Consider the following 26,757-nt stretch of genomic DNA (forward strand, 5'->3'; position numbering starts at 1 on the left):
GTGTAAGTGAAAGTAACTACACTACCAACGAAACATCAGATCACCAAAAAATTCTACGAGTGATGTTGCTAAGTAACAAAAGAAAAGCAAAGGAAAGAAGAGAAGAAAATAAAATATGTCTCACCTCATCTCAAGCTGTTGTTGTGGGTTCACCACAAATTGTTGAAAATCCTTTTCGGTCAAGTCCATCACGTTAAAGGACAAGACAAACGTCACTATACCAAATAGCCTTTTCCAATAACTAAGAACACATCAGTTCTCTCTTAAAATGTGTTACACCTTTTTTCAAACATTTTACGTGTAAATTTCTTATCTTCTGGATATTTCTCAAGCACGATGACACGGCGGCAAAAACGCTATTCAAAAAATAAGCTATTCTCTTGAAAAGCTTTATTATGAATAACATCAAAAACAGAACTAGGAAGCACAACCTTCCTAGAGTATACATTCGTAACAAAATATCTAATATATAAACAGAAACTATAAGTGATGACTACATCCTAACTCGTTCGCCTCTTTCCTTCCAATCGCTTCCGCGTTGTGATTTCATCTTCTACGAACTCTACTATACCACTCCCGAGCTCTACCCGAGAAGGAACCATCAGAATCGGCAAAACTCAAGTATTCATACAAAAACGAGCTCGTGCCAAGCAAGACTTAAATAATTTTACATGAGTCAACTGTCCTCAAAGCGGATTCATTCAAAATTACGCACAATGCAATGCATATTCCTGCGAGTGCAGCTGAGCTAATATATTGAAGAAAACCTCTGATCATTAGGGAAACGTCCCAGGCGTCGACGAATCTCACATCATGTTAAGAGCCATCTGAATCTCACGCTATAGTAGAGTCAAAACGACGTGAAGCACGTACGCAACTGCGTAAACTGATTGCCTCTAGGCGCTTCGGTGAAGCGTAGCGGCTAGGAGAGTAGTGAAACACTTGCTGGTACCACCCATCGCCGCAGTTTGCACCTCGGTTCTAACTGCTGCCTCCACTGCGCCGTTTCGAGTGCGTACGCAAATGCACCGCAACTACACTCGTGATTCATGCCGTTTTGACCCGACTATACATCGTTACTCTTCCATTGAAATTGCCAATATTAATTTCTAGTGAAGTTTCCCAAGAATTCCAATTATTTACAACTTCAAATCTGTCGTAAACTTACAAGAAGATAGCTCCTTAATAGGTCTTCCACTACAGCAGTTAAAATATAAAGTAGGGTCAAAACGACATAAAGCACGTACGCAATTGCGTACGCAGCTAGGAGCGTGGTGAAACCCTAGCTGGCACCACCCATCGCTCCAGTTTGCGGCGGTCCCACATCAGTTCCAACTGCTGCCTGCACCGCACCGTTTCGAGCGCGTACGCAAATGCACCGCAACTACACTCGTGATTCAAGTCGTTTAGACCCGACTATAGCAGCTGCTTGTATTGTGAACAAGTTAGGACCGACGCAACGATTAGGTGAAATGAGCTCAGAAGTGTGGGTCTGAAGAGTTTGAATGAAGCCATAGCCGATAGTGTATAAAACGGCATTAAACTATTACGCACACAAAAGCAACAAAAATGGCCACTTCAACTTTTAAAAAATTGTATACAGAGTGGTCCACATGAAGTGTGACGGGCTCTGGAAAAATTCTTGCCCTCGAAGCGGTGTGGTGCAGCGCGATGGCCTCACTTCGATTCGAGCCGCTATCTTCACCGCGCCGCTTCGAGGGCAACCGCTAACGCAGCTGCATCCTGCTTCATGTCGCTCTGACTCTACTATACATAGCGTTTTAAGGCGCTTCAAAAAAATGAAATGGTCGAGGAAAAATGAACCGGAAATGATCGCACATCTTTAAGAATTTCCGGAAGAGACTGGATACTTGTGCTGAAGCATGAATGTGTTGTGTGAGACCTCACGTAGAATTTTGTGATTATTGAATTTGAAAAAAGATTGTTATTTGGATTGACTGGTGCAAAGCTGGGGATAGTTTTGCGTCACACTTTATGTGGACTACCTTGCATGTACTAGAAATTTGGAATATACTGAAGCAATAAGAAAGGAATTGTAGATTCAAAGTGAAAGGGACATTTAAACCATGAGGTTAGCCAAACAGGAGGAGGCAAAATAAGCAAAAGTGTGAGCGATTACTGATCAGCTTATCAAGTACGAAGTAGAAAAAAATATGACATTTCTAAGCAAACTCTAGGCACACTAAATGCACCTATTCTAGCAATTCACAAATAGTTATGGGATTTTTAAACGAGGTCTACAGCTAATGAGCAAAAATAAACTAAAATAGAACATCAATGAGAGCTCATGTAGAGATCAAGTATTACTTCAACGTAAATCAAAGCTTGAGGTGGTGAGAACGAGAATAGAATCAGTACATGACATCTAACGAAGACATATACATAAGAATAGGTCTTTAGATGTTGGTATGTGAAATTTCAAAAAAAAAAAGCCGTAGCAAACCCGGAGAGTACTGCAAACGAATACGGACTGTCATTAGTCGTCGTCAGAATCCTCAGATGAAAACGCACTTGCATCTGCATCATCGTAGACTCGATCCTTAATATCGGATCGGTGTTGTGCGGCCAACGCACGCTCTCTCTCCGTCTGTGCCGCGTTCTTCTGCGCAAATGCTTTTCGTGTTATTAACGCATCATAGTCAGCTCTTAGAGCCTCCAGCCTGTATCTGAGCATTTCAGCTTCTTTATATAGCTCTACCAAACGTTGCTGAAAAAGGAACGTCTCCAGATAAGAAAGACAAATTCGGACAGAAACTAGAAGAGTACCTCTTCTGGACTTCTTTTGAGAAGATCATCCACAACTTCGAAATCAAACGGCGTATCTTCATCCGCAACGCCACCAAAAACCTTGTACAATGCAAGCAGTCTAGTAAACAGTGCACGGAAATCCAACTGAAAAATTTAATAAGCGGAAGAATGTGATGCAGTAGTATCAAGCTTGAACAACTCACTATAGAAACTGTTGCTCCTCCGCGGATACCATCAAGAAGGAGATAGTCGTCCTGGCGTCGTAGCTTGCTTACATCGATAGCCTGCGCTCGGCGAACTATTTTCCAGTAATCGATTAGACTGGAGATCATCATACGACCAAAAGACATCACCGCAAAGGTATTAACTCAAAAGAAGAAGAACTAACGGGACCGGTAGCTGCTTTCGATTCTGCTCGACAAATCCTTCTTTGTGTTTCGTAGTCTGAACATTATTAAGTTAAGTCGAGCTTTTTTTTTTGAGATCTAGTTACTAAAAATCTTTGATGGTACACATCGCACACACTGCACAACTGTTATTGTGCGCTTAACACCTCCCACTTCCGATTTAATTAACCTTTTACAGTGTGAGAGCCGTTAAATGAAGAAAAAACAGTTACATCAACCTTCTCCTTAAAACTCTGACACCCTCACCTGATGATTGTCCAATCCACGCCATGTAAGCAAACCCAACATATCCACCATTATGTAAAACAAAACTTCAGCGCAGTCGGCTACTCGCATGATACTCTCTGAAATAGCCAAGAGAACCATGTAGTCGTGAGCAACGAGATTGACAACGGCAATTCTGGCTACACTCCACCATTTAAAGACAGCGTAATCTGACGCGGTGAAGAAATTCGCGGGAAAATTTAGAGCTAGATTTGTAAATTGCGGGATCAGCGGTGATTCTGCTCATCTCTCCTTGGTCGTCGTAAGAGACGGCGTGGAAGACAACGTTTTTAAAGAAGATTTCAGTTGCAACCCGTCACCCTTGTACACGCGCCGCATCCAAAGGCGATCGGTCGAAGACCAGTGATGTCTTCTCACCGGCCCATTCAAATAAAACCAATGAATAAGCTGCTAAGGAGACCGGAACGTGTGCATAGAGGGGCGCTCTAACGTACTTCTTAACAACCAAAGTGGTTCCCACGCCGTTTCTTACGACGATCAGCAAGAGATGAGCGGAACCACCTCTGATCCAGCAATCTACCATCCCATCTCTAGCTCTTCACACTGATAGATTCATGGTATGCTGTCTTCAAGCACGAATCAAAGAAACTGTGTAGACAAAATCATAACCAGAGCTCCACTCACCACGACCCTTGTAATGCCAACTGAGCGGTGCATACTCAATAGAACCCCGCCAATAGTTGTGATATACATATTCACCACTTGCCAAACGTAAAGGTTCCCTCAGTTCTGTGCTGACAACCACCTGAAAATTATCGAGAGTTACGTTTCTCCTAATACTTTCACATTGGCTAACCTCACTAGCATTGTCCAAGTACAGTCTGCGCGTTCTCATATCCAGGTGAAAGTGACACATGTCGATGTTTCGGAAAGTATACCCTGCCTCATATGTCACTTCAATTATCTAAAGCAACTTATTAGCATAGAATATTTTTAATCTATCTATTGGTATATATGAATAACAGGAGGACTACGAAGAAAGAAGAGAAGTGAAGAGACCGACGGAAACAGTCACGCAGGGTGCTGCCAAACATTCCAGACTACGAGATACGAAAGAGCATTGTTCTAAGAAGCGAAAACATTTCGAAAGAAACTAGATGAGAAAGAGAAAAAAAAAGAAAAAACCTCCTATACCTTCAGAAGACGTTTCTAACTACAGTAAGCACTTTTTTGCTCCAAATACTATTCTAGTTACATCGACATGCGCAGCGCGCTAGTACTTATCTTTGCAGATAAAATGTAGATGTATTCACTTAGATTCCGCAACATTCAGTGTGTGCTAAGTAGTAGACTTCGAGTAATAATTAATAAATAATGGTAAATTGTCTTTTGGATTAAGAAAGAGAATTAATTGACACTGATGCGGTAACGAGAATGAAAATCCTGCACATCTTTGTCACCTAAAAGAAGCCCTAAGATAACGATACGTGCAGTTTAGAAAGAGAAATAGATATGCTATTCAACTGATCAATAAAAATAGACAAGAAAAGAGAAAAAAACGACTAAAAACTAGCCAACTCCACCCACTGATAATATATCAGCGGCCAGACGTCCTACTGTACCGAGACTCCACGCCTTCTTTTCATTCTTTTCGGCCGAAGGTTCAGGATAATGTGTCCATATATCTTTTAAAGATGCTGACTCACTGGAAATGACACAGAATATCTTAACTTCGTGCAGTTTTCAAATACAAATGCTCAGCTACCGCAATATAACAACATAGTAGAAGAAAGTGGGAGACTGTGCAGTGGATGAGACAAAACGAGCGTCTGTGATCGTTTGGAACATACAGCTCCGACCTCTTTCCGACTGCTGAAAGAGTAGTTGTATGACTACGTTACCTAACTAGTGATTTGTTTCCCATGCAAATGCATGAAACTTCGTTTCTGGAGGAAAACTTTGGTTCTACACTGATACACGTGCACCACTGAAAATTGAGTTAGAACAAATCTCCACTAGTTTGGAGTGGGTTAAAGTTTAAGCTTAAGTCAACGAGCTCAAACTGGCCGAGAAAAACATCTAAAGTGAGAAAATTGGGCTTGATGGGTTTTTGACTGCAAGTAATAAAGTCACCTATTCTTACAAGTAATCATTCTTGCTATTGAGTTTCATAGGTATTTCCCTTCAACCGTGTCTGCACGATCGATCGATGATTCGAAACCGCCCCAGTCCCAACGAACCATTTCATCCATCTGAGGACGATAGTTTGGTATGTCATGTTTGAAAGGATAACAACACTGACGTGATGCATCGGGTAGACCCCGCAAGTCACTATATAGACTAGACACACGCTCGTGAACCTGGAAAAATTCTGAACCGAAGTGAATGCGTTGGCGCATCCCAAGCGGATTGATTAACACCAAACACTTTACTTTAGTTATATCTCTTCAGTACACAGGCCGTTATGGCGAAACATGAGGTTTAGTATAGTAAGACCGGTTCAAAAATCCCAGAACCTGAACAAAGAGGGCCACGAATCCTTTACAAGCCAGGATTCTCACTTAACCTCTCGCTATTCGCGCATACTTTCTCATCGACTATTAAGTAGAAAGAGTTGAGAAGAAAAAAGGTTGTTCCGCACAACTTAAATACACTTTTTAATAACTGGAAATAAAATAACGCATTACACATACAATTAGTAGATTAGTAAGTGGGAGATGTGAAAATAGCAATCAATAACTGATTCATTACGTGATATAAAGCAGACTAGAACTTTTCCTCTATCTGTGAACAAGAATGGTGTTGAGGTTGGGGCGTTTCATCCCCAACTGAAAGTAATAAGTAGCATGGATGCGATAGTCGGAGCCGGTGCTCTGACCCCCTTCACTTTTGAACGGTTAAGGAAGGGACCTCCTTCACTTTTGAAGGGTTGGCGAAATTAAACCCCTTCACTTTTAGGTGGTTGGCGAAAAGACCCCTTTCACTTGAGCTGCACCCCATGAGCTAAACCCCCTTCACCTGAGGAGGGTTCGGCTTCTCCCTATCGCACCTATGATAAGTAGTGAAACACCTTGTCCCTTCATTCTCTTCAATACACACAAGGTAGCCGGCTGAGTATAAGCCTTAATACACAGACACAATTAGAGGGTTAGAAGTATGCAGCTAACAGGTGTGTGCAGCTAGTCCTGCACCAATCGCTCTGGCACCACGCACGCCTTCTCAACCGCTTAGGCTTGGATCCTTCCGCTGAGGCCCAAGGGAGCTCTGTGTCCTGTTGACAACCTCTCACACACTAGTGGTTCGGCTACAACACGAACCGAGCGAGCTCCTTATATAGAGGGATTCCCCGCGTGATATCACGTGGCTGCCGAATTCAAACATACGAAATCGGAAGTGCAACATTATAAAACGACTATCTACAGTGACAGCATGTAACAAAAACATAACATTCCATATACACCAGTATACAGTACTGACAATCGGATATTTAAAAAAAGCGAGAAAATAAGATAAAGTTCCTACCAGTTCTAAAAAGTACGCCTCTTCCGGTAGGCCTGCGAATGGGTTGTAAATATCCTGCACATATAGAAGACCCTGAAAAAAATATGATTCACTTAGGAGAGAAACAGAGCACTAGCGGACCTAGGAGAAAGAATAAGATCTGAAGAAAGAAGTGAGGTGGATAAGATGCACCTCGTTCTGACCACGTTTTAGTTTTAGATAAAATCTAAAATCCAGTTTTAAGAATGTGATTTAATTTCAATGCTTCACTTTTAGTACCATTTAAAATCGAGCGTTTTTAATGTTGTTCATTCAAACACGAAGAAATTCAAAGCATGCTAAAACAGGAAGTGACGACAGATTCGTTGGGTTACTTCACTTTTCGCTTTCCGTAGAGTCCTACTCATACGAACCTGCTAGGATCACCACCAAAATCGTCTGTATCTGAATTAAGACAAATGTCCCGGCCATACTCTTCTAGAAGAGAGCGTAATAGTTTCTCTACCGTATTTAAATGCTAAAAACTAAGTGGCATAAAATGAAATAAAAAATAATACTAATCATTCATGCCTGTGTCTTGTCTTCACTATTCTCAACTACATAATACGCGACAACCCCATAACGATAGGACTGAATTTCGTGGAGAATCTAAAAGCATATATAACACATAGAATATTGCTCCAAGAAGAAACAAAAATAAAACGAATACAATGAAATCCGTACTAGCCATCGATTCAGAAAAACTTTGCCGGAAACAAAAATCCGCCAACAAAAACTCATATCAACAATCGGCATGACATCATCACATGGGCTTGGAACGAAAACTTTCCGTTCATCAGTCGATTTTTTCAACTAGGATAAAGCATAACAGCAGGAAAATAAACGGAAAGTACTAGGAACGCACCGTCGTAATGGCTCGTTTCTTCCTCTTAAGTTCCAATTGTTCCTCTTCCAGTTTTTTTCTTTCCGCTTCTCGTCGTTCTCTTTTCGCTCTCAGTAATTTCTCCTTCATTTCTTTCTTCAATTTTCTTGCCTCTCTTTTCTTCTGTATTTCCTCTAACTTCACTCTACGTTCGGCATCTCTTGTTGCTCTCTTTATTTCCCGCTGTCGTTGTTTTGAGTTTCTCACTGCTCGGAGTGCAGGACGAACTGCTTCCTGCACAATTGTGCTATCTCCCTCCTCAGCAATATTTTCCGCCACTACATCTTCAGCGGCACTCATTTCCCTGCTAGTGTGAAGATTCGCTTAAAAATTCAAAATAAATGTATCAGAAAGAGTAGAAGGAAATAACATTCAGTTAAGAAGAAAAAATAGGACAGAGGACTGCGGAAACCAGCCACATGGTCTCTATCGGAAAGTAAAGGAATAGCACTCACCTTCTTCTCGTACAGCTGACACCTCGTGACTCTTTACATTAGAGTCTTCTTGAAAATTCTTGAATATCTTGGAATCTACTTTCTTATTCACCATCTCCCTTTCGATGACGTAATCTTGTTCGCCGGGTGCTCTTTTAACGTTTACTTTCACACCCGCACTTGCAGATGCTTTCGTCATCTTCATCGACGCAAATTTAAACTCGGAATCTAGAATAAAACAGTTTCTCCAAAATATATTGCGTTAAAATGAAAAACGAACACAAATAATAGCGAACAGTGAACATACCACGCGCACATATTTTCTCACGTGATTTCTCCTGTTGCTTTTCTTTCACAATCCTCACATCTGCTACCTTTTTTCGTTCCCATGGTTGGCGTAACTCGAGAGCCACTCCATACCTTTGCACTCGCTTCACATTACGGCCAAACCTAGTTAAAATCCGAGTGGCCATGAGTTTCACATTAGTTTGTGACCCCGCCAGCGGTTTTGTACTTATGTCTGAAAAACAATCCTCCTCTATCGAATACTAACCAAGAGGCTCACATATTTGAATGGACAGAAAATCCTTGTGCTGCTTTTTCAAAAGATAAAATTCCTGCTCAAACAATTTCGAAACAGGTCTGAATTTGTAACTAACAACTACATACTTTTAAAGAATGAGCCAACTATACTTTTTCCCACGCATTCATTAAAAGGCATACTCCCAACATTTGCCCTTTTTTTGAATCAGTTTTCATTTTAGTTATTCTCTATTCCTCTATGTCTTGAGGCTGAAGGACGCGGAATGCAAGATGGGTTTCACAAATAACATTTCGAACGATGAGAATCTCCTTGCGAAAGAGGAAGCATCCGGAAGGCATTCATATCTGAACTTCTAAGTCCTTGAGAGAGAAGAGAAGAGAAAAGTCGCAAAATGACTACCTTACGTAGCACGCTTCATTGGCTACCGAGCTGAGGTTACAGACAATTTGTACCGCCAAGAGGTTCAAGCAATTTAATTGGTACCACCTGCGGTAATTTTATTTGGCCCACTTACTCCGCTTACTACTGAACTATCCACACTACTGAAGAAAAAAGCCTTTTAGTCAAATAATTACAGACACAGAAGACATAGTTACAAAAGACATGACGAAGTGATGTTGGAAAGAGGTAGACGATGGTGCTTAAGAGCTAGATCCAAAAAAAATCTTAAAAAAGCCCACGATGAGACGAATGAGGAACCCGTGTTGCTTGGGTGCAGCCGACTCTGACTGCAGCGTAGACGGCGCTATTTTAGCGCAGCTATAGGCCATCCTCATAGTTTTCCTGTGCCGCTCCATGGAATCCAGGATACTTTTCTGCGCTTTATTGTTCAAGACCATAGGTGCGATAGGGAGAAGCCGGACCCTCCTCAGGTGAGGTTTTAGCCCATGGGGTGCAGCTCAAGTGAAGGGGATCCCTTCCCCAACCGTTCAAAGATGAAGGGGGTCACAGCACCGGCTCCGACTATCGTATCTATGTTCAAGAGCGTCGAAACGACGAAAAGTATGGAGCAGTTGCGTAAGTGTCTGCGTTTGAAGCGGGTCGAGAAAGCAGCAGGAATCGAGGTGACACCATCGCAAATTTCAGCAATTAATGGTGCTAATAAAGGTCCTTCCTCGATCCTAACCGCTACGCTCTACCGTACACCTTCGATCGCAGCCGTTTACGCAGCTGCACCGTATTTCAAGTCATACTGGCCATACTGTATCACTAACAATGTAGTGCTATGATTCAACTCCACAATGCCAAGATTCAAAGAATGTCGAACTTGGGACTTGACCCTACTATAGTCAGAGATAGCTATTTAATCACAAATGGAGAAAGTTTAAAAGTCATAGAATAGAGGAGTTGTTAAAATGCAGGTGCAGCAATTGAATACAGAGTACAAATACCACACTATCTGTGCTGAACCCAACTGTAGTCTAATGCTATCCCATACTCTTGAAGAAAGTGAAGAAATGATGAAAAGCACAGGCCACACTCACCTCGCCTTTTCCTGTACTTCCTTTTTTGTTTGTTTCCTTCTTCTTTCTTCTTCGCAGCCTCAACTACCTTGCTTTGTTTTAAGAGGTTATGCGATTCGACGGACATTCCATGTTCCTTCACCTTCTTCATGGATCGCGACCTATTTAAGGCAGTTGGGACCCTGGATGTACAAACATTTTGAGTGTTCGAACCAGTTTTAGAAGTAACACCTGGAAAGAGAAAATCAAACAAACTTTTCACGAAAACAAAAGAGAAAACACGAAAAAAACACAGCACCTCGAATCTTCTTATAAGGCTCTTTCTGCTTCCTGTTTTCCTTTCCTTTCATTCTTTCGCCAACACCGACTTTCCTTCTCCCGCGAATTTGACGTCCAGCAGCTCCTTTGCACTGTTTCGTAGACTTTACAGACTTACGAAACAACGCTTGTGTTTTTGGCGTAGTGGCAAAACTGGCATCCAATTGCGTCTGCTTCGCAGTTTCCGGATGTTTGCGAGGACGACCTACAGGTAGGGAAATAGCAAAGAAGTAAAAACAAATAGATACTCAATTTTTCGTTGGGTTTTTTGGCTCTCTTCCCTTCCTCTTCTACAATGCTTCGCACAGCTAATTGAGAATTCACTAGCTATCAGACTGATACAGGGAACAGAAATCTGCACCCTGCATCCAGTGACGTGTGATGAAAATGGATTCGTAGATGCACCTCCACGTTTTCCTCGTCCTTCTAGCACGAGGTCGCATCAAAGGACCTTGGATCCTTGATCTCTTACCGTACTCTTTCCTTCACTTCTTCCAGCGGTCATTTTCCTCAGCTTAGTAGCAAATGTAGGCCAGTGTTTCCTTGGAAGTGCTTATTGCCGAGCCAACTAACTACCGATACAGCACGGGAGACATCTATTAAAAGTCATAATAAATCTTCATAGACTCACTCCCACATCTTGCATGACCATGTTAAGGTCTTCCACGGGCAAAATGCCAGCAGAAAAAGCGCAATTTCGTTGTCTACACGAACCATTTGATTGTTGTCGACCAAAACAAAAAAATGTACGAATGCGTTATCGAACATGGAATTCGGGTTAGTCGCCTATGAGAACAATACGCTTCTGAGCACGTTCAGGCCGCAAACTTATCCCACCTACTACTAGAAAGAATAAGTAACGAAAGTTTCCTCGAATATTGCTTCTAAATCTCTCAAAAGTTATAAAATGCACGCTCTCGGTAATTTTAAACATCTTTTAAACAAAGTGAAGAAAAAGCGGGGATGAGGAAAATATTAGCATGGTATATGAAGCATTAATGAAGTACAGCCGACTGTCGACTCGCAACCTTTCAATGTTGCACTGATTGTTAACGACCCTTCGCTGACCTCGTTTCCTAGGAGGAGGCTCGTTAGCGGTGAGCTTCACGACGGAGACGGGACGAGAACTGGAACTTCCGATCTTTTTGGATTTTTGCTTTTTTGAAGCGACATTTTCTGAAAGAAATTCAACAACTGCATGAGATAACAAGCGAAGGCTGCTGTTGCCACTACTTGTTACTCTATTTCTACATCAAGAGAAAGTTCAACATGAATCAAAGCATTTCACTCAAAATACCAGCGCCCCGAAGAAAATTAAAATCAAGCCAATTTTAATTTAAACGTTGCTTATCTGCTACTTATATATACTTCTGTGCTGCTTATAAACCTAACGACTATCACTCAAATGCAATTCTGTGAAGACATAGAACGCATGCACGTTTGATGCAGTAGTTTTGAAATTTATGGCCGGTCCTTTAATTTTGATCAGCAGAGGATATCAGACGAGAATATGAGGATACAGGTTTTAACGTGCATGAAATACTATAGTGCACGAATTAACATTTAGCTCATATCTCATTTCTTGCTAGAAAGTTCACCTGTTTTCGTGGTTGCTTTCACCCTTATGCTACTCGCAGCTTTCTTAATAATGCCCTCTGATGAATTCAGGAACTCGTCGTAATTCTCCTTTTTAGGGAAACTGCATTGATCTAAATTTAGCAGAATTGTCTTCACAACGAATGAACACAAACAAAACAAGAACATGGGAAATGAGGAGTAAAACAGAAATACAGAGCTGAAGCGCTTCTTTAACTGGAGGCAGATGTATCGGACAGTCAGTAGGAAGCACTCTACTTACATTTCTGAATTTCAATGTAAACTATTTAAAGGTGGCATATCACGAAATTGACGATCTTTGGGTCTTTGCGGGACAATGTAGAGAAAGGGTTGTATAATAGATTACAAATGTAAGCATGGTACCATTCAATCCCCTCGAATCGTTCTGTAAAACGGCGTGGAAAATGCCTTTTGTTCCTATGGGGTACTTTAGAAGGGTCACTCTTGCATGCGCGCCGCGTCAACGAGCGAGCGGTCGGAAATCTATGAGGTCCTCTTAGACTCCCTCAGCAGCATTCATTGGTCCTATTCAGGTAGGACCAATGAATGCTGCTGAGGGAGTCGGGGCGTGCAAAATCGTGGTGCGTTCTAACGTGCTCCATAGGAACCACTGAGTGCCCGCCCTTATTTCTCGAAGCTCTAACTTACTTTTTTCTCCTAGTAATTTAAGTTTACATGTCATAGATCTTCTAAGACTAATGTTTAGCCCCTAGGGGCCTGACTGATTTGATTATTTACTTCGAGAAAAAAGGGCGCCACTTATGCCCCCCACGACACTTTACCCCTGGAACTCTTGCTGGCACCACCCGTCACTGCAGTTTGCGATGATCCCACCTCAGTTCAACCTGCTGCCTCCACCGCGCCGTTTCGATAGCGTACGCAAATGCACCGCAGCTAGACTCAGGATTCATGTAGTTTTGACCCGACTATAGCTTTCGCGCGCGGGATAACAACGCATTTGTTATAAAGGTAAAACACGCATTTTCTCCATTCCGGATGCACTTCTTCTCATTACTGTCTAGCCTTCACCAGATGATGCGCAGGCCGCTCAGAGCAAAATTAAGTACCAAGGATTATCAGCACGCCGCTATAGAAAAGAACATGGAGTAGTGGGTCACACACATTAATAAGTAACTTCGTGAAGGAAACAAGAAGGAAAAATCATTGATAAAAATGCACTGGTTCCTTTTCGAGTCTCTATCTGTCTTTCTGGAAAGCCATGGGCAAAACACTTCTGTAGCTCCTTCTAATCCATAAAAAAAAAAGTTGCAGCTGTTACCACCAAAAACTTGAAAATATAGACATCCCTTGTTCTCAACATTGTTTATGAACATCAATGTAGTTTGCCACAACACAAACCAACGAACTATCTGTGAAGAAAAATTACTTGAAAACCATGTCTCGCTTCGAAAAAGCTTGAGAAAGAGAAATTTGAGATATTTAATAGTGAGCTATTTCCTCCTCCACGACAACTTTGAAATATGGATTTCAAAGAAAAAAGTAGAGAAAACCCACAGAAATAAGAAATAGAGAAATGCTACAGAAGCTACACTAAAGGCTACCAACATGACCTTCACCAAGAAGAACATACCAGCATCAGTAGAATTACAGCGGTCAGCCGCCGATTGAGTATCATCGAGGAGACCGTCCAGCTCCATCAACACCAATTTCCTGAAGAAATAAAAATGTTACGAATTCAGTCAGTAAGAATTCGAATAAATATGTTGTAAATGATAGAACAAAAGGATTTCATACTTGGGACAGTTCTTCACTCTCATCCTCGACAGCTCTGAAAAGAAGGGGACGAGAAAAACGAAATAAGAACCCCAACAGTGCCGTATTTCTCGTTGAACAAAGATAGCATACTTTCTCCAATTTCAAATGATCTAGAGGGAATTTTTCCGAGGATATTTTTCCTCGGCGCTCAGCACAGTTGTATTAGCCTCAGGTGAATTCATTCATGTCCACCTAAGCGGCATCAGTGACAAAGTGACGGAGGCAAAGGAAATTAACGGAGCAGAAGAAAACTGAAAAAGAAAATCCTTGCAACGACGAATACCTATTTCGTAACATGAGCAGATTCACTGGCTATTCTGTCCGGGACCCATCAGTGAGAAGTCGCCTACTTCTGATATTTTACGGATCAGAAGACGATGTTGCTGATTCACATCAACGTCGAACATCACAAACTAGAAGTAGTGAGCTGATATACTGTGAAAATATCAAGTTAGTAACTATGTTCATAAGAGTCTCAGTTATCTGTACATGAATAGAACAGCATCGTCCGGACTGTACATGCAGAACTCAGTTCATAGCGCAGAACTCAGTTGCTTCCGACTCGGATATTTATTTATTTTATTTTTTGAACTTTTTCTGTCCTACTATCTAAATTTCACAAGAAGTTTCTACAAAATGCGCTCACCTTGGAACCAGTGCCGGCTGTATGAAATCACTGAACACTTGATGACGGTTATCGACCAATGTTCATCGGACACAATTCGTGGCGGATTCTACCATAAACCTGAAGGCGGCGTATCACCAAATTGACGTATTGTGGAAGCCGCACGGAAACTTTTGAGATTGGGCTGTAGATTACGAAAATGAACGTGGTCCCGCTCAATTCCCCCTAATCGTCCTAAAAGAACGGCGTGGAAGCGGTTTTCGTCCCTACAAGGTACGTTAGAAGGCTCCACCCTTCTGCACGCCCTGCATCTACGTGCGAGCGGTGGAAGATCAATGAGGTATCCTCATAAGTTTCTTCAAATAAAACCAGTGAATAGGCTGCTGAGTGGACCGAGGCTCGTACGAGGAGCTCGTTCCAACATACTTTGCAGGGATAAACCCTTTTTTTAGGACGATTAGCAATACTAGGTAAGCACATAACGTTCACTTTTGTTATTTTGATCCCAATTCAAATGATTCTATGCACGTATTCGCTACATTTAGTGGGTAATCGTTGACATACTTGGGTTTAAGAAAACTGAAGCGCTCGTGTAAGCGGTTGTTCAAGACTGCGGTGCGATTGCAGTAGGCGAGGGTCTCGCCTCGATCGCAACCGCCAGTGACATGTGACGCTTTGACCGCAGTCACTTACGCAACGTGAACCACGTGTGCTGCACTTTAGGTCGTTGTAACTCGGCTATGTACTGTGTCACTTCATTAATTTGGTTCTTCAGCAATGTCCTGTGGTGAGCGTATGCGATTCCAAGTCCTGCCTCCTGTTTTAGTTATTCGTACACTTCCTATTTTGATTCCAAGATCGAAACCAGCTAGACTCGACTGCTTAAAATTGTGCAAAGATATTGTAATCCCCTCCTTATAAGATTAAGACGAGCAACACCTTGACGAGTTGAGAAAGAAATTTTAGAAAGCTGAGACAGACCAATGATTGGAGATGAAGACATATGCTCAAGACATCACTACTGGAAGACTTTAGTAGATTTGAAGGTTTTCCTATTCTTCAGGAATGGTCCCCCTATTCTACAGTGATACCACACTTCATTGTATTCGTTTCTTCCTATTTTTATTGATGACAGTATATGGTACAAATTTTACGGATAATCACAGATCATTACTCAAAGTTTATAGTAGGGTCAAAACGACATGAAGCATGGTGCAGTCGCGTATGCGGCTGCGCTCGAAGCGGCGCGGTGGGACTAGCGGTTGGGATCGAGATTGCACCATCGCAAACTACAACGAGGAGCGGTGTCAGCAAGGGTCCCTCCTCCCTATATTCTAACCTCGACCGCATCGCTTTGAGCGCAGCCGCTTACGCAACTGCACCGTGCATCATGTCGTTTTGACCCTACTACACTTGGACGCACCTTTCACATCTCAAAATTGTAGTTCGGTTATTTACCGTCCGTCTTCAGACAAACACATTCTACGTTTCTGGAGCTTCGGCATGAATATTTGACGACGAACTTATGGATAAGCAAATTTCTCCATCCGACGCTATTTCATCCTTTGATGACGAAGTACCCAGAGGCTTAGGTAGGTTTCAAACTCCCTACTGTCTTTTTTCATGACTTTTTTTCAGTCGAAGAAAGACATGTATTGGTCGATTGGCTGGCTATAAGGAGGACCTTGTTACAGATGCTGAAGCCTATCGTGAGTACTATGAGAAGTGTTCGCCACGAGGAAAAACGATTCTGGACAACGAATGTCAGCCGCTATTCGAGTGCAGGTATAAGGATGTCGGCAGTTTAGCTTCACGATATATCCATACGTTTCCTCTGTAATATTTGCTTGCTTTTGCTGAAACATCTCAGTAATGATCTGTATTTTCTTCTGTTTTTCCCTTTGTTCCTTTTCTTCTTTCTCCACGTTCCTTCTGTTTCTTGGTCAATGATCACTCCTTCAGTTATCAAAATGTTGCTCTGACTCTCATTTTTTATCTTTTTTAACAGTTTCAGATCCTGTGGAGAAATATTCCGCAGTTTGATGTTCTTCATTTCTCACAAGCGCACTTTCTGTCGTGAGATTCCGGGCGTTGAACTGCAAGACAGTCGGAAGCTAGGTGTACGGGGTAAGTTATGGCATCATCGTCTTTCTGATACTCTAATAACTTACAGCCTGAGCGAGGGAATTTGATTTAACACCGCAACGTTCGACAACGTGTTTTAAAACATTAGAGATAACCTGTTACAGTGGATGAGTTGCGTTATATCCCCTGCTACGCAATAATTGCTGCATTAAATCTTTATGTACGATTTCTTGGTCCTGATATCTGAAAGGATATCACTAAAACACTATTTTTTACTTAGAACTATTCAGAAGCGTGAAGAATATTCAATAAAATCATATAGCAAACTTACTGCTACCAGCCGGCCAGGTGAGGACGTATGGAGCGTAGATGGCGGTCAAAACGGTGACCATCGGCCTTCCGGCTCCAGATCACCTTGATCGAAGCCGAAATATCCGTAGATGCTATTTTATGTAGATTTTGAAACAAATTTGAAATCCACAGATCGAAATTGTTTTCGAAAATGTAGGATTTACGAAATCTAACTGCCATATTAACACATCACACAGTGAATCTAAAATATGTTGATCTATTTTCGTATCGATTGAAGAAGAAAACGATTCAAAGATTGGCAAGTTGTAATTGCTCAGCGTAATAAATAGGCTATGAGATTTTAATTGAAGTTGAAGTCTTATTTACACAATCTTAGATTTCGACAAAATGTGAGGTCAGCTTGTACATAAGTGAATTTCAGCGGTCATTCGTATATTTTATTCTATTTCTATTCTTCGCCTATAGTTGCGGTGCTGTGTAGACACTAAATTATATATGGGAATAAGTAGAATTTCTTCAGTATAATGTGGCATTTGTTCTGGTTCTCTGCAGTTTCTCCAAAGATTTTGTTTGACCGTAATAGGCATAGATGCGATAGTCACAGCCGGAGCTCTGATCCCCTTCATTTCTGAACGGTTGAGGAAAGAACCTCCTTCACTTTTAAACAGTTGGCGAAATTGCCCCTTTCACTTTTGGGCGGGTTGGCAAAAGGACCCCCTTCACTTGAGCTGCACCCCATGAGCTGAACCCCCTTCACCTAAGGAGGGTCCGGCTTCTCCCTATGGCACCTATGGTAGTAGGTTGAAAGCAGTGTCTCTAAATGTGGTTATATCAGATTTTAGTTTTTTAAAGCCTAAATCTACAAAGGGACGACTGTGTGAAATGATGATAGCTAGAATTGGGTATATCCGGGTCAAAACGATATGAAACTTGGTGCAGTTGCGCATGCGGCTGCGCCCGAAGCAGCGCGGTGGAGCCAGCGGCTGGGATGGAGGTGAGCCCATCGCGAATTGCAGTGGTGAGTGGTGCCAGCAAGGGTCTTTTTTCAAGGTGGTATACAGTAGTCTAGCAATACCCTTATTGTGATTATTAAGTGCACAAGCTGACACCAGTTTCCTCTCACCCTCCGTTTCAAAAAAACCTGTTGTTTTTGGCGGATTTTAAGCACTAGATACGTAGATATTAGAGGCAGTATATATGCTATATTATAGACATATTGTAGGCAGAATTTATGCTTTTCCCTCTTACTGCATGTGTAAATTTACTGATATTTTCAACTGACTATTATGTACGTTCTTTTCTGGTCACTTAAAGGCATCACCCCACGAATCTGAGGTGGTACGGATTTCAGGTATTCGTATACGGGATCGATTAGATTATGGAGAGGAGGGTGATTCCGTCCATTTCTTCCTAATTGCCGTAAAAAAACGGCACCGAAGATACGGCTTCAGGCGTTCTGGCGCACTATTTCCTACAGGGGGTTCGACTGGAGCGCACCAGCCTTGTGCACTCGCCGTATCTTCTGGGCCGTTTTTTACGGCAATTAGGAAGAAATGGACGGAATCACCTCCCTTTCCATAATCTACAATCCCGTATACGAATACTCCACCTGAAATCCGTACCACCTCAGATTCGTGAGGTGGTGCCTTTAAAAGGCGAATCTCACGAGGAAACTTCGACAAATTCAACGGTTACGAAAGAAGTATTGGTACTAGAGTGCATAAATTATACACAACTTTTTGTCGAAATTTCCTCAAATTTTCGTAGAATCATTAAGTTGTTCACATACATTTTATAGTTCCACTTTTTATTATGAGGAGAATCCTATCGTTCTCGTCACGATGTCGTAGTATCATTTATATCCCCCAGCATTGAAAACCAATTGAGATGGACACTTGTTACATCGTTTCCATTTTCCAGCAATTCTCGTACTCGCTGAGTAAGTTCCAAGTTCGGCCTTCTTTGAATCCTGGCATCGTAGAGTTTGATTGAGTACTACTTTTTAAGCAGAATCAAGATTGTTATTGATCTTTATTCTGGCTAACGTTTCGGCGTCGTCGCCTTTTTCAGAGCCTGGAAAAATCAAATACACGTGTAATCTACTCTCTCAAGCGCCTCGTCATCCCACAAGATATGACTTAGCAAACAGATTATTTAAAAGCAACGTCAGAAAAGCAGACCACCATAGCGCTCACCTTGATAGCCACAAAATCGTGATGTTAGCGGACCACCAGCTGTTACAGTTGCGCCGCTAGTAGTAACTAGTAACGATGCCCCCGCCCCTGACCCCGTAGGTCAAAACCCGCAAAGGTCTTGATATGGCGCCAGCTCGTCGGTCACAGCGATGCATTCTTCTTTATGATTCATAATTGGACTTTTGGCCGTGATATAAAACGTTTGAGGGAGTAGATTACACGTGTCTTTGATTTTTCCAGGCTCTGAAGAAGGCGACAGAAAATGAAGTACAGGACATTAAAAAAAACAGTGCACTCAAACCTATGACATATTAGAAATATCTGGTTTATCAGTAGGAAAGCGAAGCGAATTTTCTATAGGTGTTATCCCCAAGAAGTGTAGAAATCTAATCAAATGAACCCTTCTTCTTCCAAAAAATCGAAAATACAGAAGTTCCCTCTCAAGATACAGAAGGTTCCTCTCTCACGAATCTATTTCTCATACATACGACCAGTTTTTTTTTTTTTTTGCCTCTCTGTTCCACGTATTCATCTGTCTAGAGCAGCCAACATTATTCGTAAGTTTTACATGGAGACAACCTAGAACAGAAGAAAAACGTGGAACCTACAACAATCACCATCCTCATCCTCGTTACTTGTGACAAGAAATATTATTTTAGTAGGGCCAAAGCGACATGAAACACGGCGCAGTTTAAGCGGCAGCGCTTCGAGCGCAACCGCTTGAACTGCACCGTGCTTCATGTCGTTTTGACCCTACAATACGTATTGTCAGGTCAAAACGAGATGAAACGCAGTCCAGTTGCGTAAACAGCTGCGCTCGAAGCGGCGTAGTGGATCAAGCGGTTGGGATCGAGAAGCAACCACCACAAACTGCATTGGTGGTAAGAGAGGTCCCTCCTGGATCCTTGCTGCAACGCTTCATCGCACCGCTTCGAGCGATGTCACTTACGGAACTGCACCGAGCCTCAAGTCGTTCAGACCCGACTATACTTGCTACAAATCAGATATATGATATTTTCCGCCGAAAACTGAAAACATTCTACCAAGATTTATATTTTAAAAAAATGTGTCTGACTTTCGGAAACACCTTATTAGTTTGTGAACTATATGACAGCCTATCTCAAAAAATTTCGTAACCATTCATGGACATCTGGATCCTTTTAACATTCCTGCGATGCAACGCATGACCGGTGATAGGACACGCACAGTCAGGCTATTTGCGCAACGACGACGAACCTCCTTAGGCTACATTCACATTGCTCATTCATTGCTCACACAAGACATGATCGGAGGCGAAAATTTTGGGGAGCCTCTCTACTCGCTGCCGCGATATCGCGAGCCAATTCCTCTCTTTTCACATCACTGCTTTTGGCAGGTGTGCAATTCTTGGAATTGCTGTTCATGTGAATTCCAGCTAGTTATCATGATTATCTAACAGTTATCTGGTTGCGAGAATTTAGAAAACATTAATGATGAGAATATTTCTTAAGAACCACAAACTGCAGCGAAAGTCGGTCGCCCTCCTAAGAAACGTGGTCCAAAACCAAAGAACTCAGAAGCAGTAAAAGGTCCGAAGCCATCCAAAGTATGTAAGAAACAAAGCGGGGAAACTCTCGGTGAGTCGAAATTCCCTTTTTAGAATGTACATCACGGATGTGACATGCTGTCGACGACTTCAAAGTACTCATGTAGAAACATTTTCTATATGTTATCACTTGGTCATACTTAGCTACTTCTAATAATGTATTGTTCTATGTAGGTGACCACAGCGGAGACGTCTATATCAAGTACAATCTTCCAGATCAGACCAATCCTGACACTCGGGGCTGAATTTTTGGTAATTCTCATACTGATCCTCAAATTTATTCCATTAATTCTCATCTCCCTCACATTCCATAGTGATTGTTCGTACTTTCTCTTATTCCTCTCTGTATTTCCTTCAAAACTAAGTTCCCGCTCCGCTCCGATTTCATCCGTGCCTATCCACAAGGCATAGAATATCCAAAGTTGTATAAAGACCTCTCAAGTAAAACCCGTTTATTATTCGATTATGCATGCAAGGTTCATGAAATGCTTCTGAGATAGAGGAGGAGAAAAATAATAAAAAGCTGTACAATGTGGTGGTCAATATCATTCCAGTGTAACGTAACCGTGATTGTTTGAAAGTGCTAAGGATGTATCATGCAGTTTCTTACGTCGCGTTCTGAAAACACAAACAATGACGACCAAAAACAGAACAATTCAATGTTTCAATTGTGGCGATGAATAAGCATAAGATCTGGCAGACTAAGACATGGGGAGTTGTCAACTGACGAAACATGCTAGGATGCTGTGATCAGCGTGGGAAAACCTGGAAATTGTGTTCACCACGAGGTACACGTAATTTAGATCAAATTTCTTCTTAAAAGTGTTCTCACGTAAAATCCATCCCTTGAGTTTTCAAAAATTTAACGAAGAGTCAAAAAAATACAAATTGGTCCCATAGAAGCATTCGCAAATGCCAATTTCCAAGACCGAACTAGATCTCATCAAGGTGAAGTTCTTGCGGTAACTCCAAATATCGGAACAAAAGAGGAACAGTAGAGAACAACAAGCACCCTTTTTCATAGACGGAACGAATGTGGACGAGGAAGTTGCAGCGTAATTTAAGATGAAGAAGAAAAGTAGGAAACATGAACATTCCTCAAGAAGAATGGCATCTTTATATGGTGTCTCATAATTCGCACATAGATCAGTACCAGTTTTTTTTTATTCAACGAATTGTAGGAGGTAAATCTGTGTGTATGTTTCGTTAAAGCAATTGAAGAATCCGTCCGGTGAGTCACAGAACTTCGAAAGAACCTAGTATTTGGTCTTTATAACACTGTAGAATTCTATGGATGCTACTTCTGGACACTCCGGTTTCCAACGCTAACTGTCGTAAGGACTTGTCTGGATTCTCAACTGCTAGCGCAACAATTGCAGCTGCATTGACGCCTCTAGACAGCGTTTTTGGTCGACCACTGCGAGGTCTATCAGCTATGGATCCAGTCGCTTTGAACTTTGCGATCAGTCTGGTGACACTACTCTGGCGAATAGGCACCCTTTCAGGATGAAGCCGATTAAACTCAGCAGCTGCTTCTTCATGACTTCGCTTCGCAACTAGTCGTAGAATTTGCGCCCGTTCCTCTTCGGTTAGATGCTTTCCAGACCTGCAACTTTGTTTTATTGATCCATGCGCGAGTTACGAGACATCCCTTGCTGTGATTCTCAATTCCTTAGGGTAAATAAAAGGCTACAAACCTCCGACAATAGTCATTGATTGCTTGTCGGCATGCGGTCCAACGAGCAGCATCATCCAGACTGGAAGCAGTCGGATGCATAGTGCGAATCAAACTTTTCAACCACAAGATCTATAACACAAGATAAAAATGACTTCCAAGTTAGGATTACTGGGCTACCACCCTCATCTTAGCTATTTGCAAATGTTAGTTTTATAACCACTAAATCTGCGGAAGGCTTGCGTTTCGACAGGAAATCTTCACTTTGAAACTTCTATTCTTCTATTCTAGTGTACAGAAACAATAACAGATGAATTTCAGCTTCAATGCCATTGAACTAAGTGACATGAAAAATTGGCGATATTTGAGTCAATATTAAACGGAGACAACCTACTTTTGCTTTATCCTTGCGTGCATCGATTGGGCTATCTTTGTCTGGATCGTGGGCGAAAAGAATTCGGTCAACCTAGAATCATGAAGTAAATGTAGCTTATACCTCGTGTCCAACTTTACGATTAGATAAAAGCTTCAATTTTCCAATAAAGGAAAAGACTTCACGCATTGACAAAAAGGTGACTGACATTTTTGTGTTGACATGGAGCCCACTTTGCCGAGAAAACAAGAACAAGAACGTTATTTCGATAACAAAAGAAAAAGTCTTTTTCAAGAACTTTCGTAGTGCAACTGTGGTTTCTTCCTACCTTTCTCGCAAATGATGTAATGGTTTTGCTCTCACGCTGAATTGTACCAACGTCTGCTTCGCTAAGTTGTGGATAAGGATAATTCTGTCCTTAAAATAAAGTGTATTCTTTAACATGGACAATAGTAAAATCCAGTGGTGGACTTAATTAGCACTAATGTTCCATCTCATCCCAGAACTTACTTGGATTCTGTTCATCTGCAACCGAACCGCTCAATTCGTTAGTACTCAAATCAGCATTACTCGAAGTCGAAGGTGTGCAATTGTTCAACGGTCCCAATCGGCCTGCACGTCGTACAAATTCTTCGAGAATGAAGACTCGTCCAGCCAGATCCTCAACCTGATCGTCAATTCGGTCGAACCGAGCACGACACTCACTGCGTAGGCTTTTTATAGTCCGCAACAGTTCCGCGAAGAAGACGTGAGGCACTTCAACGTCTACGTCTGAAAAAAATCCATACGAGCATTTGTCACAGTTTTAATATGCCAAACAACAAAAAATGATTCTTTTGAAAGTACTTGACCCTGCAGTACAGGGAAAAGGCACAGGAGAAGAGTAGCAAAGTTGTTTTGGACTTTGAAATCGTCCAACAACACAAAATACATATTTCACCATGTACGATATCGGCATTACTTATCATTACTCACAACCATCTGGAATTTCAAATCAGAACCAAAGGTGGTTGAAGAAAGGTAGGGAAATACGTCTATTTCAAGGTAAAAAGGTGTTCGGGAATTAACACTACCTTTATCATATTGAATTATAGAAGAGTTATATGCATCACCAAGAAATTTTTAAACTATTTTGATAATGGATGGCCCCTCCTGATTTGTGAGAAATAATAGTTGCAATCAACATGCCAAACATTGAAAGAATGGAAAATAAGCAGTAATTGGTTGAAATCGTTAGCAACTAACAAAAAGTAGCCCTCTTTACAAGCAGATATTCGTTTGAGACAAAAAAAAACGCGCGAAAACAGAGAAAACAATGAATATTGAAGGTTCTAATGACCAAAATGATTTGGAGGTAATCCCGACTCTGGTAAACTCAAAGAAACATTTCTTGATTTTACAACATAAGAATAATTCATTGGATTCATGTTCCTCTATTTCATTTATTGATATAAGAAGGATACGAACCTTAACTAATTTGACTTTCAAATACTGCAAAATTCAATGTCCTCTCCACCGTCTAACCAAAGATAAACAGATAAGATAAATAAATTATATAAAGAGAAATTTTTTTCGTATGAGGTAAAGGTGATATTCAAAATCGAAAACAAACAGATACCTCCACTCTCTTCATCATCATCTTGCTCTGACGACATTGACGGCGCGTTACCACGACATTCCATCAAAATTTCCTCGGCGTTCATACTGGGTGGTTTGATTTCCTCGTGATCTGTTCCCAGTGTGACCTCTTGCTGAGTAACTTCTACGCTAACATTTTCAGTTGGCTCCTTTTTAACAAAGCCATCCTCAAAGAGAAGGTCCGTTTGTGCGTTGCTGCATTCGCCATCCATCTCTTCGTCAACGGATTCTTTCCTCTTTTTTGGAAGGTTCAAAAATGTGATATCGATCGGAGCACGTTGTCCTTCACTTGGCGAACAGTACTGCGATAATCGTTGACAGTATTGATCGCACTGAGCACGACTATTATGGGTGAAAATGATCGTGACATCCTGTTTAGTACCTTGATGCATCACAGTAACTCGTGAACCGCATGCAATATTTCCCTTGAGCACATCCTTATCGTTGACAACCGAATACTCTCGATCAATAGAGCACACAATCAGCCACATTTGTTTCTGAAACAAGAAATTTTCCTCTGCTTTCAAAGTATTTTAAAGTAGTGGCGAAGTTAAAAGCAAAAAAAGGAACTGAAGACACAAGAGGTTAAAAAACAGAAAAACACACGCAAAAAAAGAACTCCAATTAATAATAAATTTTGTTTTCAAAGTAGAAGAAAAATAGGACCAGTATAGAAATGAGATAGGAACGTAACGTAGTAGAAGTTAGAGTAGCGTTCATCGTTGACAATGGACAAAAATCGATGCGATGCAAGGAACGGCGCCTGGCATTCGAATGTTGTGGAAAGTCATTGGCGGCTCTTATTTGAGACAAAAACTACCTGCACTTAGGAATTTATTTTAATTGTTAAGCACGTTCGTTCCTCGCAGAGAAAGAGATTCAGTTCAATAGAGTAGGCACTCTTGAGACTCATACTTCCTCTTCCTAACTTTTTATTTCAGATATATCCTTGGCGCTGTAATATTCGTTTTTCCCCTTTAATAGCAGAGTATCTGCATTCTTAACTGGCCACATCGAACGGGATGGCGTCTTTTCAATGTCATGTGGCGAAGTAAGCGTTTTATTTCCCCTATAGTCTCGCAGATAAAAATTTAGGAGTTCAAATTAACTTTGTTAATGACTTCTTCAGCGCTTTTTCGTTCTAATTTCTATTTTCGTATTTTCTACCTTAGCTATGTTGAGCACCGGACCTCTTCAGCCGCACAGCACCTCTAGAACAAATCCAATACTTGAAACCAATCCTTCAGTGATTGAAAAGGAATCATGCGAACCTTCGACACTAGGTTACTGAGGTTCTACTGTATAATTGTTAACAGTTTCCAGAAAATGGCCTCTACATCGTTAACAAATTGTATGTAGAAGCGAAAAGTCAGGCACTTATTCATTCCGCACAACATCATATCGTGTGGCAAAACGACTGCCCAAGACAGGAATCGAACCTGTGTCGCCACGGCCACAACGTGGAGTACTAACCACTATACTACTTGGGCCGAAAGCTTTGTTGGAAACGATGCTTCATGATGGCGATGCTTCTCAAATGCCAAGATCCATACATCACACGAGCGCGAATCATCGAGCTGAAAAAAAAATCTGAACCCTGATTTTTAAGTAGAGGATCTTCCATACACACCACCGCCGAACAAAGACGAACATAAATATTTCCTTCAGTGAAACAAATAAACGACGAATAGGACTGTAGTAGAACCAGTTCTAGATCATTCTATTCGATTCCTTTGAATTCTTTCTGTCATACACTTGCCTCTTTCTAATTGGTGGACCATTGTCTAGAACACTCTTTGAACCTTGCGTTTTTGATAAAAGAAGTGGCACACCTCTTTTCTTCTAGTATCACTTTAATTCAGTAAAGATAAAATGACTATTCGATGTCAATACATTTTCATTCGTCAGTGCCTTCTCAATTTCTTCATTCAGTTCGAACAACTCCTCAAAAAAATAGGCCCTAGGTGACTTTGATGCTCAAAACCCCATTCACTGCATTTGAAGAAGTTTATTCTAGTCAGAATAATCAAATAAACATTATTTGCTCAGACTCCTACGTTGATATTTGATCGACATCACAATTTCAGCACTACGATTTTTATTATGAAATATCACTAATTGCTGAAATATAGTGGTCGGCAGACATGCAAATTTACACTCTACATTTACAAACTTAGGGTGCATGAAAACCTAGCTGGAATGGAAGAAAATGGAATGAAATATTTTACATATATTATGCAATACAATACACAGTCATGCTATCACAAACGGCTCAACAAAGTACTCGAGATGT

At 41.3% G+C, this 26,757-nt stretch overlaps 3 protein-coding genes across 6 annotated transcripts; 1 reads left to right on the forward strand and 2 right to left on the reverse strand.

The window, feature by feature from the left end:
* Nucleotides 1-625: 625 nt before the first annotated feature.
* RB195_004939 (uncharacterized protein) lies at nucleotides 626-14,717 on the reverse strand (the record flags this gene model as incomplete). Of its 3 annotated transcripts, XM_064177175.1 has the most annotated exons (26): nucleotides 626-656; nucleotides 716-769; nucleotides 2,465-2,474; nucleotides 2,533-2,728; nucleotides 2,788-2,913; nucleotides 2,973-3,090; nucleotides 3,158-3,213; nucleotides 3,423-3,520; nucleotides 4,086-4,206; nucleotides 4,258-4,365; nucleotides 4,989-5,106; nucleotides 5,167-5,273; nucleotides 6,924-6,995; nucleotides 7,473-7,550; nucleotides 7,626-7,754; nucleotides 7,807-8,147; nucleotides 8,280-8,486; nucleotides 8,566-8,778; nucleotides 10,287-10,344; nucleotides 10,408-10,496; nucleotides 10,564-10,788; nucleotides 11,652-11,759; nucleotides 12,182-12,292; nucleotides 13,792-13,871; nucleotides 14,623-14,639; nucleotides 14,715-14,717. In XM_064177175.1, 26 exons carry the CDS (start codon nucleotides 14,715-14,717, stop codon nucleotides 626-628), a joined length of 2,874 nt encoding a protein of 957 aa, XP_064034298.1. The 3 variants fall into 3 exon arrangements, with proteins under 3 accessions (XP_064034298.1, XP_064034299.1, XP_064034300.1); XM_064177174.1 differs by lacking the exons at nucleotides 14,623-14,639; nucleotides 14,715-14,717 and adding an exon at nucleotides 13,956-13,978; XM_064177173.1 differs by lacking the exons at nucleotides 626-656; nucleotides 716-769; nucleotides 2,465-2,474; nucleotides 14,623-14,639; nucleotides 14,715-14,717 and adding an exon at nucleotides 13,956-13,978 and having other exon boundaries at nucleotides 2,498-2,728; nucleotides 10,287-10,496.
* A 1,409-nt stretch (nucleotides 14,718-16,126) lies between these two features.
* Nucleotides 16,127-21,023, forward strand: RB195_004940 (uncharacterized protein; the record flags this gene model as incomplete). The annotated part of the gene is made up of 5 exons (XM_064177176.1): nucleotides 16,127-16,193; nucleotides 16,296-16,386; nucleotides 16,616-16,728; nucleotides 20,684-20,809; nucleotides 20,953-21,023. 5 exons carry the CDS (start codon nucleotides 16,127-16,129, stop codon nucleotides 21,021-21,023), a joined length of 468 nt encoding a protein of 155 aa, XP_064034301.1.
* Nucleotides 21,024-21,323: 300 nt separating this feature from the next.
* RB195_004941 (uncharacterized protein) lies at nucleotides 21,324-24,955 on the reverse strand (the record flags this gene model as incomplete). Of its 2 annotated transcripts, none has more annotated exons than XM_064177177.1 (6): nucleotides 21,324-21,396; nucleotides 22,476-22,585; nucleotides 22,848-22,919; nucleotides 23,155-23,243; nucleotides 23,337-23,597; nucleotides 24,445-24,955. In XM_064177177.1, 6 exons carry the CDS (start codon nucleotides 24,953-24,955, stop codon nucleotides 21,324-21,326), a joined length of 1,116 nt encoding a protein of 371 aa, XP_064034302.1. The 2 variants fall into 2 exon arrangements, with proteins under 2 accessions (XP_064034302.1, XP_013298331.2); XM_013442877.2 differs by lacking the exon at nucleotides 21,324-21,396 and adding an exon at nucleotides 22,015-22,384.
* Nucleotides 24,956-26,757: the final 1,802 nt, after the last annotated feature.

This window comes from Necator americanus, chromosome I (genome assembly GCF_031761385.1).
Source record: "Necator americanus strain Aroian chromosome I, whole genome shotgun sequence".
NCBI lineage: Eukaryota > Metazoa > Nematoda > Chromadorea > Rhabditida > Ancylostomatidae > Necator > Necator americanus.